Source organism: Gekko japonicus, unplaced genomic scaffold, assembly GCF_001447785.1.
Source record: "Gekko japonicus isolate JY-2015 unplaced genomic scaffold, Gekko_japonicus_V1.1 scaffold1746, whole genome shotgun sequence".
Lineage (NCBI taxonomy): Eukaryota > Metazoa > Chordata > Lepidosauria > Squamata > Gekkonidae > Gekko > Gekko japonicus.
In genome coordinates, this window is record NW_015159767.1 from 139,255 (window position 1) to 154,728 (window position 15,474).

Here is a 15,474-nt window from a genome sequence, read left to right on the forward strand (position 1 = left end):
TCGGAAGAGTTACTAACTCGCAGAAATCATAGGGCTGCCAGCCGCAGCTTGAAAATATTGTATCGTATATGTCTACAGCATAAGTTCCCCCCCCCAATGCTCCCCAAAATTTCCCCGTTTTTCTATTGGACAAACTGAGTAAAGCCTCAGACCTTTTCCTTCTGTACGTCTGGAATGAACAAAATGCTTTATAACACAGGGTTTTTCTCACTCAAAAAGAAGAAATATGGCATAGGAGATTTTTTTCCCCCAGTGCTCCTCCGGAAAAATAGAAAAAGTCCTCAAACTTTTTCATGCTATACATCTTGAGTGTCAACAACTTTGCTTTAATTTATTTTATTTATTATTATATTAGGCTTTTATACTGCCCCCTCCTGCAGTTGATCGGTCCAGTTTTGTCCATGAGCATTTTACTCATTAAGAACATACGAAGAGCCAATGTTGGATCAGGCCAATGGCCCATCAAGTCCAACACTCTTGTCACACAGTGGCCAAAAATACCAGGGGCCATCAGGAGGTCCCGCAGTGGGGCCAGGACACTAGCAGCCCTCCCTCCCACTGTTGCCCCCCCCCAGGCACCAAGAAACAGAGCATCACTTGCCCCAGCATGAGAGTTCCTATCTATACCTTGTGGCTAATAGCCACCGATGGAACTCTGCTCCAGATGCTTATCTAATTCCCTCTTGAAGCCATCCATGCTTGTAGCTGCCGCCACCTCCTGTGGCAGTGAATTCTAGGTGTTAATCACTCTTTGGGTGAAGAAGCATTTCCTTTTATCTGTTTTCACCCGACTGCTCAGCAATTTCACTGCGTGCCCACGAGTTCTTGTATTGTGAACATTCTAAAAGAAGAACTATCTAATCTGCATCTTCCCCCAATTTTTCCATTGGAAAAAAACTGAAAAAAGACATCAGAAAAAAGGCAGAATTCTGAATTTTCCCATTTCCCCCCCCCCCGTGCCCTCACATCTCTAGAAGGCACCACAGACACTTATTTGTTTATGTATTTATTGCATTTATACCCTGTCTTTCTTCCCAACAGGGACCCAAAGCAGCTTACGTCATTTTCCTTGTCTCCATTTTTACCCTCACAACAACCCTGTGAAGTAGGTTTGGCTGAGACTGTGCGACTGAACTCGAACCTGGAACTTCCAGATCCTAGCCCGACATTCTAACCACTCTTTGGAAGAGTGATGGGGTAAAAATCAAAGAAGTAACATTGCTTAGGGATGTTGGCGCAACCAACAAGCTACTGGAAGATTGTATGAGTGTCAGCTACGGCGCTGAAGTCTTAACGATCCATGTGCTTGCCAGGAGGGGGCGCCAGAAAGGGAGGTAAACATCAGAATGTGAATTTAGCTCCTGCAAAGATATTGATCACTCATCAGCTCACCTGCCTGCCACGTGCAGCACATTTTATGGTGACCTCCAAAGGGCTAGTTTCCCCCCTCAGCCAAGAAACAAATTATGACAGCCCACTTTGCAGGACTGTTGTGAAACACAGATGCCAGAGAGGCCATAAGACACTCGCCAGACAAACTGTAGGTGTTCCATGCTGTAAAACTCAGGTGTGGGACGGAACTGGCTGGCGGAGTCCAACCTGACTTTTTCTGTGTTGTGGCAGCCAGGGCGCCAAAGGGCCAGGCTGGAGTACAACCCCGGTAGCCACTGTCATTTTGCCGGGCTAGCAAACCTGGGCTTGGAAAACCAGGCTGTGCCACACCTCTCTGTCACTCAACAAGTCGCTAGGCCTCAATAACATAGTCTCCGTCCTCCTTGAGAGCCAGTTTGGTGTAGTGGTGAAGAGTGCGGAGTCTAATCTGGGAGAACCAGGTTTGATTCCCCACTCCTCCACATGCAGCTGCCGCGGTGTGACCTTGGGTCAGTCACAAGTTCTCTCAGAGCTCTTCTCTCAAGAGCGGTCCTCGAAAGAGCTCTCTCAGCCCCACCTACCTCATAGGCTGTCTGTTGTGGGGAGGGGAAGGGAAAGGAGTTCGTAAGCCCATCTGAGACTCCTTTGGGTAGTGAAGGGCGGGGTATAAATCCAACCTCTTCTCCTCCACACACAGTTGCTGGCTGACCTTCGGCAAGCCATAGTTCTGTCAGAGCTGTCCTTGAAAAAGAGCAGTTTCTCACAGAGCTCTCTCAGCCCCACCTACCTCACAGGTTGTCTGTTGTGAGGAGGGGAAGGGAAAGGAGTTCGTCAGCCGCTCTGAGACTCTGAGTGAAGGGCAGGGTATAAATCCAGTCTCCTCCTCCTCCTCTTCTTCCTCTCCTCCATGTGACCCTGTGAAGTAGGTTAGGCTGAGAGTTTGCACCACACTGGCTCTACTCTATTCCCCCCCCCCCATTTCTGCAGCATCGAGCCAAGCCCCCCACCAAGACCACACGCCCCATTAAACCTGCAGACTAGAATTCTCTTCTGGGGGGGGGGGCATTGATGCTTTGCCTTTGAGGTCAGGGACACATTCCAGACATTCTGCTTCTGAAGAAATGTGCCTGCCCATGAAAGCTTATCCCTGGAATTAACCTTTGATGGTCTTAAAGGTGCCGCTGGACGCAAATTTTGTTCTGTTCCACAGGGACTGTAAGGGTAGCATCCTGCCCCACACCCTGTTCAATAGGTCACACCCTGTCTGAACATGCCCCAAAGTGAAGCTGGAATTCCTTCGTTCCAGCAGCCCTTCCCCCTCTTGAGAGCCGGGTTGCTGACTCTCCATTTCTGTGGATCGGACATCTTGTCTGCCTTTTGCCTGCTCCGCAATTGGTGTGTGTGTGTGGGGGGGGCTTATTTGCCTATCTTAAAACCTTTGGTTTGGTCGATGTCGGGAGATAAGCGAGGGGACAGCAAAGATAGCCCGTTTCTCGCCTTCCCCTGCTAGAGATTTGTCGTAAACGACGCCCTTTCGGAAAATGTATGCAAACTTGCTGACTTCTCCGAGTGGATTATTTGCTCGGCTGTCGAGGCCTGCCGTAACTGGTTTCTTGTCGCAAGGGCTGCCTCCCTAGCCCTGTGGATCTTTGGACTTCCAGGCGCTTCCTCTGGAGTGCCTTTCATTTAGATCATTTCGAGGCCCAAGAAGCGGCAAGCGGACTTTTGCTTCTGAATTCTGTCTTTTTAATTGGAGTTTTTCATTACAAAAAACAAATTATCCTCCCTTTGTAAACTGTATGGCCCATCACTCCTTGGCAAATAGAAGGGGAAGTCGTGGAAGTAGTGACAGACTTCACGTTCCTGGGATCCCAGATCACCGCAGACTGTGACAGCAGCCATGAAATTAAAAGACACCTGCTCCTTGGGAGGAAAGCGATGGCGAACCTAAACAGCATGATAAAAAGTAGAGACATCACCCTGCCAACAAAAGTCCGCATGGTCAAAGCAATGGTATTCCCAGTAGTCATGTATGGCTGCGAGAGTTGGACTATAAGGAAGGCCGAGCGCAGAAGAATAGATTCTTTTGAACTATGGTGCTGGAGAAGACTCTTGAGAGTCCCTTGGACTGCAAGAAGAACAAATCAGTCAATCCTAAAAGAAATCAACCCTGACTGTTCCCTGGAAGGCCAGATAATGAAACTGAAGCTAAAATACTTTGGCCACCAAATGAGAAGGGAGCACTCACTGGAAAAGACCCTGATGCTGGGAAAGATTGAAGGTCAAAGAAGACGGGGACGGCAAAGGATGAGATGGTTAGACAGTGTCAACCAGCAGCTGCATGTGGAGGAGTGGGGAATAAAACCCGGTTCTCCCAGATTAGAGTCCGCGCTCCTAACCACTACACCAAACTAGCTCTCAATGTGCCAGCCCAGTCTCAGAAGCCAGTTTGGTGCAGTGGTTAAGAGCGGCGGACTCTAATCTGGACAATTGGGTTTGATCCCCCACTCCTCCTCCACATGAAGGCAGCTGGGTGACCTTGGGTCAGTCACAGTTCTCTCAGAGCTCTCTCAGCCCCGCCTACCTCACAAGGTGTCTGTTGTGGGGAGGGGAAGGGTATGCCGCTCTGAGACTCCTTCGGGTAATGAAGGGCGGGATACAAAACCAACTCTTCTCCTCCTCCTCTTTGAAGCAAGGGCCAGCCCTGGTTAGTACTGGGATGGGAGTCCACCAAGGAAGTCCACGGTCACTATGCAGAGGCAGGCAATAGACAACCACCTCTGTTTGCCTCTTGCCTTGAAAACCCCACGAGGGGTCTCCGTAAGCCGACTGAGAAATTACAACATAAGAGAAGACAATGTTGAATCAGGCCGATGGTCCATCCAGTCCAACACTCTGTCACACGGTGGCCAAAAATATCAGGCGCTATCAGGAGGTCCAGCACTGGGGCCAGGACACTAGAAGCCCTCCCACTGTTTCCCCCTCCCCCCCAAGCACCAAGAATAGAGAACATCCCTTGCCCCAGACCGAGAGTTCCTATCTATACCTTGTGGCTAATAGCCACGGACGGACCCCTGGTCCATCTGCGGGTCAGTCACAGTTCTCTCAGAGCTCTCTCAGCCCCGCCTACCTCACAAGGTGTCTGTTGTGGGGAGGGGAAGGGTATGCCGCTCTGAGACTCCTTCGGGTAATGAAGGGCGGGATACAAAACCAACTCTTCTCCTCCTCCTCTTTGAAGCAAGGGCCAGCCCTGGTTAGTACTGGGATGGGAGTCCACCAAGGAAGTCTGCTCTATCCCAGGCATAATCTTATAAACCCCGATCATGTCACCCCTCAGTCGTCGTTTCTCCAAGCTAAAGAGCCCCAAGCATTTTAACCTATCTTCATAGGGAAAGTGTTCCAACCCTTTTATCATTCTAGTTGCCCTTTTCTGCACTTTCCCCCATGCTATAATACCCTTTTTGAGGTGTGGTGACCAGAACTGTACACAGTACTCCAAATGAGGTCGCACCATCGATGTATACAGGGGCGTTATGATACCGCTTTCCACCACCAGTCTGCTTTAAAGAATAGAGCGCTGAATATTTGGCATACCCTTTTATTCTCTTTTGCAATGACTCCTGGCCATACATGGATTGACAATTCCTTGGCGGCGGCGGGGGGAGGGGGGCAGAATCAGTCCAGCACAACAAGAGCGAGTTCGCTGCAGAACACTCGGGGGGAACCGGAAGAGGAGAGAGTCCCCGTCACTCCTGCCCGGCTGTTTTGGCCACCTCTTGATAAAAGCGGGAGGCCAGGCTCGGCTCCACCTCCTCCAGCTGCCTCACAAACTCGTTCCGCTCGGCCTCCGACCAGCCCCGGAACCACTGGTCCCACAAGCGCATCTGGCACTCAAAGATGGACGGCGGCTTCCCGGGCTCCATGCTGAGTCCCGCGAGCCCTTCCAGAAGAGGGAGCACCTTGCAGGGCACGGCCTTGTCCACCAGGTCATGGAGGAAGCGCTCCCGTTGGGCTGGGGCCCAGCCCGACAGCCAGTGGAGGAGGCAGCGGATCTCCTGCGTGGTCACGTACGACAGGGGCAGCGGCTCGGCCATCCTGCGGGAAGCAGTGGAGAAACATGGCAGGCGTCTGGAGAGAGGCAGGGAAGGGGGCTGAGCAAAAAGGGACCCGGCAGCCCGAATAACCCTGACCGGCCTGATCCTGGGAGCGAAGCTGGGTCGGCCACAGTTAGGGTTCGGATGGGAGACTGTCAAGGAAGTCCAGGGTCGCTATGTGGAGGAAGGCCCTGGCCAACGACTCCCGCTCCTCTTTTACCTTACGAGGGGTCACCAATATCAGTGTTCCCTCTAAGCTGAGTTAGTGTGAGCTAGCTCAGTTTTTTAGTCTTCAGCTCACAGATTTTTGTCTTAGCTCAGGAAGGGATGGCTCCAGAGCAATGTAATTTATGCAGTAGCCAAATCGTTCGCTCACAATTTTAATGCCAGTAGCTCACGAATTAGAATTTTTGCTCACAAGACTCCACAGCTTAGAGGGAACATTGGTCACCATATGTCAGTTGCGACTTCGCAGCTCAAGTGGTGCTTGCCAAATTCTGGAAAAATAACAAAAGGCCTACGATCTCTGACTGGGTCTTAAAACCACAAGGATTTTGTATAATGGATAAATTATCAGACTGTGATGCAAGGAGAAACAAGAGCCTCATAAGTCGAAATCTGTGAAAGTGTGGTTCCCAGTTTTAGCATAGGTAAAGGTTTCTCTTGCTCAAAAGCTAGTCGAATCCGAGTCTAGGGGGAGGTGCTCATCTCCTTTTCCATGCCGAACAGCCAGCGCTGTCCGAAGACATTTCCGTGGTCATGTGGCCGGCACGACTAAACACCAAGGTACACGGAATGCTGTAACCTTCCCACCGAAGTGGTACTTATATATCTACTTGCAATTTCTTGCTTTCAAACTGCTAGGTTGGCAGGAGCTGGGGCCAGAGACGGTAGGTCTCTGAGTGTCATCATGCGACACTCGGGTCTCGAACTGCTGAACTACCAACCTTCCAGCCTGCAGTTCAGTGTCTTAACCACTTGAGCCACCGCAGCCACCTAGCATCTAAAAAGGAACTCGGATCTATTCTAGAAGCTACTAATGCTATTCCGTTCTAGAAGCTATTAGAAGCTATTAATTCATCATCATCATACCTTTATTGGCATTGTAAAAATGGGAACATTAAACAAATACACAAATATTGCGAGTTAAAATATCCCAAGGTTACAGTATATCGCTTCGTACAAAAATGGCAACATATAAAAATTTTGCCACTGGATCAGTTATATTGTCACCAGTGTTGTTAGGTAGAAACAACAGTTTATATGCATTAGGAAAATCCATAATGATGGATAAGACTGAAGATAAAATACTTTGTCTGATATTGTTATAATAAGGACATTCTAACAACACACGGGACACTGTTTCAATGGATCCATTTAAACGGGGGCAATGTCCGTTAATAAGCGGCATACCCTGAAATCTTCCGGTTAAAATCGCTGACGGTAAAACCTGGCAAGAGAAAAAATTCTGCAGATTTTTGGGGTTTGTAATTGGTAAAAATAACTAGGGAGAAGTCCTAGCTATTAGAAGCTAATAAGATCTCTTATTCTACATATGTCTTTACTCCTTTCTTTCACTATTGTTAATAACCAGGTGTATTATCTCCTTATGTTTGATTGTTGTTTGATTGTTGTGTTTGCTTATTGTTTTTGGACTCTTCTGTATATGTATTTGAATATATACTTTAAGCTGTAACTACTGATTCTAAATGTTTATATTGTTTTTTTAAATTTTTTTACTTGTATTTATTGCGGTGGCTCAAGTGGTTAAGACGCTGAACTGCAGGCTGTGGAAGGTCAGTAGTTCAGCAGTTTGAGACCCGGGTGCCGCATGATGGAGTGAGCTCCCAAGTCAGATCCAATTTCTGTTCTTGTATTCCCCAGCATATGGAGAAAGAGGAAAGGAAGGCTACTTTCTTGTACTCCCGGGACTACTTATGTGAGAAAGCAGAAAATTTATGTGAGAAAAATGGTCACTTTTCTGCAAAAGGCAGGGAGGAAGATAAGCGTGTTTAGAACAGGATACAGTATGTGTGTGTGTGTGGGGTCTGTATCACTCCTGAGAGTAACCGGGCTTCAAATCTTGTATCTGCTAAGAGTAGAAATTGGAAAGAGCCGTACCTGGTACTTACTGCATAACTGAGTGAAAATCTGATTAAAATCAGCTGCCTTTTAACCACGGTAGGGGCAGAATCAGCAAAGAACTTGCTATAAGTAGTACTAAGCCTTTATGCAGCATTCCAAAGGATTATAATCAATGCCGCTAACACTGTTGTTTCTTCTTTATCTCGAGGCCTTTTAACTGCTCCCATTTTCCGGGTGTGTTTCTTACCATTAGTAGCAGTAGTAGCAGCAGATGTAGCCCCCCCCCCCCCCCAGATTTTCTGACAAAACCCTTCCACTTATCTCTCCTACAGTTGTTGTTATTAAAACAGTCAATACTACAATTCGTTAAAACCCCTATAATCAATGCTCCCTCTAAGCTGTGGAGTCTTATGAGCAAGAATTCTACTTTGTGAGCTCCTGGCATTAAAGTTGTGAGCGAGCGATTTGGCTACAGCATTAATTCGTTTGCTCTGGAGCCATCGTTCCTGAGCCAAGACAAAAAACTGTGAGCCAGAGGCTAAAAAACTGTGAGCTGGCTCACACTCACTCAGTTTAGATTGAAAACTGTTTATAATACACCAAAGAGACCTCTTACCTAGGACGGCAGGGCCAACCAGACTTTGGTGTAGTGGTTAAGTGAATGGACTCGAATCTGGGAGAACCGGGTTTGATTCCCCACTCCTCCACTTGCACCTGGCTGGGTGACCTTGGACAAGCCGTAGTTCTGACAAGAGCTGTCCTTGAAAAAGAGCAGTTTGTGTCAAGAGTTCTCTCAGCCCCACCGACCTCAGAGGGTGTCTGTCGTGGGGAGGGGAAGGGAAAGGGGTTTGTAAACCGCTCTGAGACACCTTTGGGTAGTGAAGGGCAGAGTATAAATCCAATCTCTTCTCTTCTTCTTTAAGTTAATGGGAGCCAGGTCTCAGCCGCCAGACTGTTTTGCAGCGCAGGGCTGCACCCGGAAAGTGCACATGAAGAACACCAGGTAGAATGTGCAGCGGTTTTTTTGGTGTGTGTGTATGGGTAACCACACACTTCGGGGGGGGGAGAGGTGAATTATGTTCAGCGCCATGTCTGGAAGGGGCAGGCGGGACTTCGGTGGTTGTTCCCTCCCCACCCGCCATATGTATGGGTAACCACAGCTGGCCCCACACACTTCGGGGGGGGGAGGTGAATTATGATCAGCGCCATGTCTGGAAGGGGCCGGCGGGATTTCGGTGGTTGTTCCCTCCCCACCCGCCATGCACGACCGACTAATTCCCGGCCAGCCGCGCCGTGCAAACGGGTGCCCGGTTCTCACCTGCGTCCGCTCCCGGCTCAGCGCGCGACTCCCGCGGTCGCTTCCATCTTCGTTAGGAACCTGACCAAAGGGGCGGGGCCGAAGGAGGAGAGACGGAAAAGGACGAGAAGGGCCGTAAATTCCCGAACTCGGCACGGGATGGCCGGCCCGTCCCTTCCGCCGAGGCGGAAACTGCCGAGTGCTTCCGTGCAGAAGTGAAACATTCCGGAGGTTACCGAGCCTCTTCCGGAACTTATTTCCGGGTTCGACTCTGCGGGGAGGGAAGAGCGACAGGCTCTTCGGGTGAACCGGAAACACCCGAAATAGGCCGGAAAGAATCGTCAAGGCGAGAGAAGGCGGCGGAGGGACGTCCCCCAATTGGAGGCGGGCGCCGAGCGGAAGTGTCCGAAAAGAAACGACTGTTGACGAAGCGCGGGCGGAGATCGACGAGCGCGCGCGAAAGGGGCGGCGGGGGCCACGCCGGAGGGCCGAAGCCGCCTCCGGAAGCTCCCGAACACCTCCGAAGCTCTGGGGAGGGCAGGCAGCGGCGCCACACAAGATGGCGGACGGGGAGGAGGTTACTCTGGACGGGAGACCGCTCCAGGCGCTGAGGGTCGCCGACCTGAAGGCGGCTTTGGAGCAGCGCGGCCTGGCTAAGAGCGGACAGAAGAGCGCGCTGATCAAGCGCCTTCGCGGGGTGAGGAAAAGGGCCCTGTGGGAGGGGGCCCCGGGGCCCGGCCCGCTCCGCGCATGCGCAGACCACCACACAGGGGGTTTTTTGGCCTCCGAGCGACGGGGCCCGTGGCCCCGGGGTGCAAAGGGGTGACACGCATGCGCGGGGCAGTATCCCACTACTGCCACCAAGGGGCCGGGTGGGAATTCGCGGTTGCATAAACGTCGGGGTTCCACCCGGGGCACGGCTTTGGAGTTGGCCCGGGGAAGCGAGGGGAAAGGAGGGTGGTCCTTTAAAAAGCAAAAGTTCCGGGGGGGACCATCGTGGTCAGATTGCGAGGATCCTGGTCGCCGATTTCGGGGTTGCGGGGATCTCAGTCCGTGCTGACAGGAGTTGGCGTGGGAAGTTCGCTTATTCGGGCGGCTCTGTGCAGGCCCCCCCCTTCGTCTCCTTTCCTGCTCTTTTTGCATCTCGTCTCTTGCCTTGCCCGCTGGGCTTTGCTCCGATTCGCTTTGCTCCGATCCACGTCGCTGCTTATCTGTTCGTCAAGGTCTCCTGCAGGATGTCACAGGCCGGTGGGAAGAGCAAAATAAGCTTTGCAAGAGGTTAAGTGCACTGTCAGAACCGGGCGTCTCCAGTCTGGATGGCCCTGCTCTTGAAAGTTTTTTCTGGCAAAGTGCTGTGGACGTACTCTCTCTCTCCACCCTCTCTTCGGAATAGAGAGATGTTTAGTTTTGCCTGAGTTCCCCCGGAGTCAGTTCAGAGCAGAGTTACACAAACGGAAGAACAGCAGCATGAAAGAATGCAGGTCTCTGCTCCTGCCCTCTCTATTTACGCTGTCGTTCTGTGTTTAGTATTTAATGCAGATGTGAGATAGGATCTGAACAAACGCAGCCGTTGTTGAATACGGTGGAGGAAGAGTGGAGGGCAGGGGCCTACTGTGGGGAATTTTAGACCTTATGGGAACTTTCCTTGTGGGCAGTGTTCCCTCTAAGCTGAGTTAGTGTGAGCTGGCTCACAGTTTTTAGCCTCGGGCTCACACATTTTTGTCTTCGCTCAGGAAGGATGGCTCCAGAGCAAGCTAATTTATGCAGTAGCCAAATTGCTCGCTCACAACTTTATTGCCAGTAGTTCACAAAGTTGAATTTTTACTCACAAGACCCCACAGCTTAGAGGGAACATTGCTTGTGGGTGAGGTGAAAGGGGGGTTGGTTTTGGTCCCGTAGTCCTTGAAGCAAGGGATGGATGCTGCCAGCTCTTAGTACCTTTTATGGGGACTTACTCCTTGTGTATGAGTGCAAGATATTGCCCTTTTCGGTCCTCACTGCCTTAGTAACTTGTGCCTTCTCATAGTAACACTTTGCGTTTTTGGCTCCGTCTCGGCATGTGCCTGGCAAATCCCGTAACTGCAGTAATCTGTCTAAACAACCTGTTAGGTTGGTCAGTATTCTTTCTAGCAGATTATTAGAAGGTGGTTGAATCTCAGACAGGGTGAGCTTTGCCTAAGCTCGTGTTTTGGGTTCACGGCCAAGGCGAGTTGCAAACTGAGGACTCGCGGTTACAGTGTGTCTCAGTGCCGCCACCAGGCATGTCACTCTCTAACGTGGGTTAACCTGTACGTGTGTGTGCATGTTATTTTATTTATTTATGCAAATTTTTATCCCGCCCTCCCGGCCTAGGCCGGCTCAGGGCGGCTTCCAAGCAGATAAAATCCCAGCAATACATACAAGCACATCAAGAGTTAAGATAAATACAATATTAAAATGCCATGTTGAAATCAAATATAATAATAAAGTCCTAGACTCTTTAACATCAACCACGTTGGTCTGCTCAGATGTCATAAGAAGTACTTCAGATGTCATAAATCGTCATAGATTGTAAGGGGGGATTGGCTCGGGCAGTAATTGAGGGTCCAGCAGGTAAGGGCTCTTCACCATAAGATGTTAATTGTTGTTGTTAGTAACAGAGGTGGTTGTGGTGGTAATAGCAGCGTTATCAGGGATGGGACCTGGCGATCCCCTGAAATTACAGCTCGTTTCTAAACTACAAAGATCACCTCCCATGGAGAAAATGGATGCTTCGGAGGGTGGGACTATGTGGCATCGTATCCCACTGAGCTCTCTGTCCTCCAGGCTCAGGCTCCAAAATCTCCAGGAGTTTCCCAACCTGGGGAAAAAAGCGGGGGGGGGGGACTCAACCCCAAATGAAGCTGCGATCTAAGAGGGTCAAGCTACAGGTAAATTAATATAAAAATATACAGACGTTTATTAGGGTGTACACATAAGTAAAACATAAAAAGTTGACTACTACGTTTGATGGAGGTGACACACATCTCGATGAATGGAATATTGGACACCAGAATAATTTGGTGAATTTGCAAGGCTACTATCCATGGCCCAGTATACAAACTTGCAGTAACTGTAAAGCATATAAGAAAACAACACCTTGTCACATATATATGTGTGTGTGTGTGTGTGTGTGTCATTGTAAAATAAGGAATACTGATCACTGAAGAAGGCCCGAAGGGGCTGAAACGTGTATGGTCCTTGGGTCAAATGTTTTATCCATCTATTGGATATGTATAACAATTAGTTCTGAATGAAATATGTTGAGTCTGATATTTAGACTTTTTCTTTTAACCTTTTAATGTTTTATTTATGTGTACACCCTAATAAACGTTTGTATATTTTTTCATATTAAGTTACCTGTAGCTTGACCCTCTTAGATCGCAGTTTCACAACCTGGATCCGACAACCCTGCCCCCTCATCCCCTGCTGCACTTTAGAGCAGGTGAGATGGGATTAAGCATCCTTCTTTGTCTTACATGCATCTTTCTGTCCCCTTCAGTAAGTAGATTCCGACTGGGTGAGGGTTGGGTCTTGAGTATTGCCCTGGAAAATGCCAGGGAGCAACCACAACCAGCCCAACATACTTGGGATTAGACTTCCAGGTCGGTTCTCTTGTTGGAAGGAACCGCTGGGGATATTAAGTGTGGCTCGTGAAACGGTACTTGTGCTATGTAAATGGTAACTTAACAAGACAATGGTGTATGTCTGTAATCACTAGTAAATGTAGTTTTCGCTCTGGGAGTTCAGAGAGATTCCTCGCTGCTCCTGCCTATTTCTTCTCTACCATCCAAATCGGTTTGAGTTACGGGAAGAAGGAAACTTCCCTTATTCCAAGGCATCCTTTCTGTCTGCTGGCCTTCTGGTCATTTTTTATGAGGCAGGCTTCCTGTCCTAGGCTTGAAGGATGTCAAGATATCTCTTTGTAAGATGCTTTCGAGTAACCTGGCTTCACAGGCATTAAATTGCAGCCTTTGTACCCGGAGGGGTGGTTGAGTTGCATCTGACCAGAGAGTTCTTTTGAGGGAAACAGGGTTGTTTTGGGGGTGGAAGCAATTTTAGCTCTTTTGCTTGCTGGGCTGGATTGGCTCTGGGTAAGGACCTGCACTGGTGATTTTACATTAAATTAAATGTGACTGTCAGTAGACCAAATAGTAATTTGGTTCTGGAGATTAGGATCTCTGTGTGAGCTCAAACCAGATGCTGTGTCTTGGCTCCTGTTCTGCATCTTTCAAAGGCCACTGTGATCATGACTTGCCTTAAAAGATGACACTCTTTTGCAAATCCGAACCGATGAGGAGTTGCGGAGGCGTCTTCTGTGATGCATTTGACAAGCCCCACCCCCACCCCGTGAGGGGTTGCCTCATTTGAGTGCACGATGGTTGATGTCAGCTGGCTGATTCATTGGTATCTTTATTGGGGGCCAGAATTGAGTTTCCCTTGAAGATCAGGAGGGAGCTGGGGTTTGAGAAGGCTGATCTGGAGCCCAAGTTCCAACGGAACGGCAGGCATAATTCTGACATGAAAAAAGCGAAGTACAGGGAGAAGATTGGTCTTTCTAGTTGGGTTGGATCGAGGGCACCAGATTGGGTGGTTAAATGAGAGCGATGCTGAGCAGAAGAGACGCAAAAGACGTAAAGCAGCGACTTGTGATGGGCTGTTGCATAATAGTGGAATGGCAGGTGGTGATAACGTGGAGACTGACTTTCAGAAGCAGGAGAATTAGTTCTTCAGTGAGTCTGAAGAGTAGGGCACAGTATGTTGGGATGGTGGTGGAAGGTGGTGCCTTCAGGTCATAGCGGACTTATGGTGACCCTGTAGGGCTGGGGTGTCAAACATGTGGCCTGGGGGCCGGATGAGGCCCCCAGAGGGCTTCTATCAGGCCCGCAGTGGAACTGTCTGTCTTCTGCTGCTTCTTCCAGTTCTGCTGCTGCTGCATCATCGTAGGTTTGCAGCTTACAGACACACACCTGAACAGCATACTCGAGATTGCAGCAGCGCAGACATTTTGATGTAATAATTCAGAGCAAGAGGTGTCAGTTATCAGACATTTTTAAATGAATGAAATATTGCAGGAGTGCTAATGTTTGAAGCATGTTTTTATTTTAAGTAAAAAAAAACACCTTCGTGTTTGTGCCCTTTATAAAGTTTATATCTCCGCTCCCTGGCATTACCTTTTATGGCACACGTGGCCCGGCCTGACAAGGTCTCATATATGTCAGATCCGGCCCTCATAACAAATGACTTCGACACCCCTGCCATGGGGTTTTCAAGTGATGTTCAGAGGTAGCGTGCCATTCCCTGCCCCTTAGTAGCAACCCTGGACTTCCACGGTGGTCTCCCATCCAAGTACTAGCCGGGACCGACCTGATCTCAGGAGATCTCAAGAGATCTCAGGAGATCAGGCTAGCCTGGGCCATCCAGATCAGGGGCATTGGGATGCGGCAGTTTGGCTTTCTTGACAGCTGGTGAGTTGGGGCTTACTCTGACTTTGGGACAAGGTTGAGAAATGTCAAGTTGGCCTGGGTGGGTGATCCTTTTTGAGACGATGCAGGGGGGGATTGTTGTTGGTGCCAGGCCCTGAAGCCAAGGTTGACAATAAATTAGCTGTCTGGTATTGGGCTGAATGGGAAACTGCTGGTACCGCAGCGATCCTGCTTTTGAGGGAGGTGACCAGTTGGCCAGAGGTGTTCATGGATGCTGGGGTGGGTTTTGTGGAGCAGCTTGGCGTGGGGCTCAGGCCAAAGTTCTGGGCAGCCGGGGATCCCCTGACCTGGTCTTCCTTTCCGTTGCAGGCCCTGATGCTTGAAAAACTCCAGAAGCACTCGACACCCCACACCACCTTCCAACCCAACTCCCAGGTGAGAGCTGTCAGTTGTCGGCCGAATGTGGTTGAGTTCTGGGGAGGCAGGAAACTATTCCTTCCTCTCAGCCTGTAGGTCTTGAAAGCCCCGACTTAAAACTGGAACTTGAACCCTGAAGTCCTGGGCTCTTAACTACCCACCTGTATCGCCAAGGGGCAAATGGTTTTTCCATGGTGGGATTCGGAGGCAAGGAACACACGGGGGGGTGAGGAAAACAGATTTTTACTGACGTCTCTCTGGTGTTTCACAGAAAAGAAATCGGCAAGTCATCAGACAGAGAAGATGTTCTTTGTGTCCCTCTTGTTGCTGTGAAACCCCCCCCCCAAAAAAAAATGGTAATGAGGGGAACTAGGCTCAGGCTGAACCACAGAGCATCATTTTGCAGTTGGCAAGATCCAGGGGTCTGGTTGCTATTTGGGGGGTTCCCAGCAACAGAAGGGGGGGTAAGCATGTAGTCTCTGTTTTATGACTTGTTCATTTTTTTGCTGTGAATCACCAGAGAGATTTCAATAAAATCTGTCCGTTTCCGTTACCACTTAAGAACATAAGAGAAGCCATGTTGGATCAGGTCGGTGGCCCATCCAGTCCAACACTCTATGTCACGCAGTGGCCAAAATCCAGGTGTCATCAGGAGGTCCGCCAGCGGGGCCAGAACTCCAGAAGGCCTCCCACCATGCCCCCCCAAGCACCAAGGAGACAGAACAGACACAGTGCCACAGACACAGTGTTCCATCTGTAAAGGTAA

At 49.6% G+C, this 15,474-nt stretch overlaps 2 protein-coding genes across 2 annotated transcripts in view; one reads left to right on the forward strand and one right to left on the reverse strand.

The window, feature by feature from the left end:
• Positions 1 to 4,962: 4,962 nt before the first annotated feature.
• Positions 4,963 to 9,145, reverse strand: LOC107106253 (chromosome unknown open reading frame, human C14orf119). Its single transcript, XM_015406372.1, has 2 exons — positions 8,869 to 9,145; positions 4,963 to 5,466 (listed from the first exon to the last, which is right to left on the reverse strand). The coding sequence occupies exon 2, from the start codon at positions 5,463 to 5,465 to the stop codon at positions 5,118 to 5,120; it is 348 nt and encodes a 115-aa protein (XP_015261858.1). The 5' UTR covers position 5,466; positions 8,869 to 9,145; the 3' UTR covers positions 4,963 to 5,117.
• Positions 9,146 to 9,221: 76 nt separating this feature from the next.
• ACIN1 (apoptotic chromatin condensation inducer 1) overlaps positions 9,222 to 15,474 on the forward strand; it is a 41,253-nt gene continuing 35,000 nt past the window's right edge. The window contains exons 1-2 of the mRNA XM_015406256.1: positions 9,222 to 9,544; positions 14,661 to 14,726. Coding sequence (XP_015261742.1) covers positions 9,407 to 9,544; positions 14,661 to 14,726 — 204 coding nt within the window. The 5' untranslated portion in view covers positions 9,222 to 9,406. The remainder of the gene's footprint in view (positions 9,545 to 14,660; positions 14,727 to 15,474) is intronic.

Bases quoted from the DNA above. Each gene is read 5' to 3' on its own strand.
- LOC107106253 (XM_015406372.1), bottom strand. From the start codon at position 5,465: ATGGCCGAGCCGCTGCCCCTGTCGTACGTGACCACGCAGGAGATCCGC.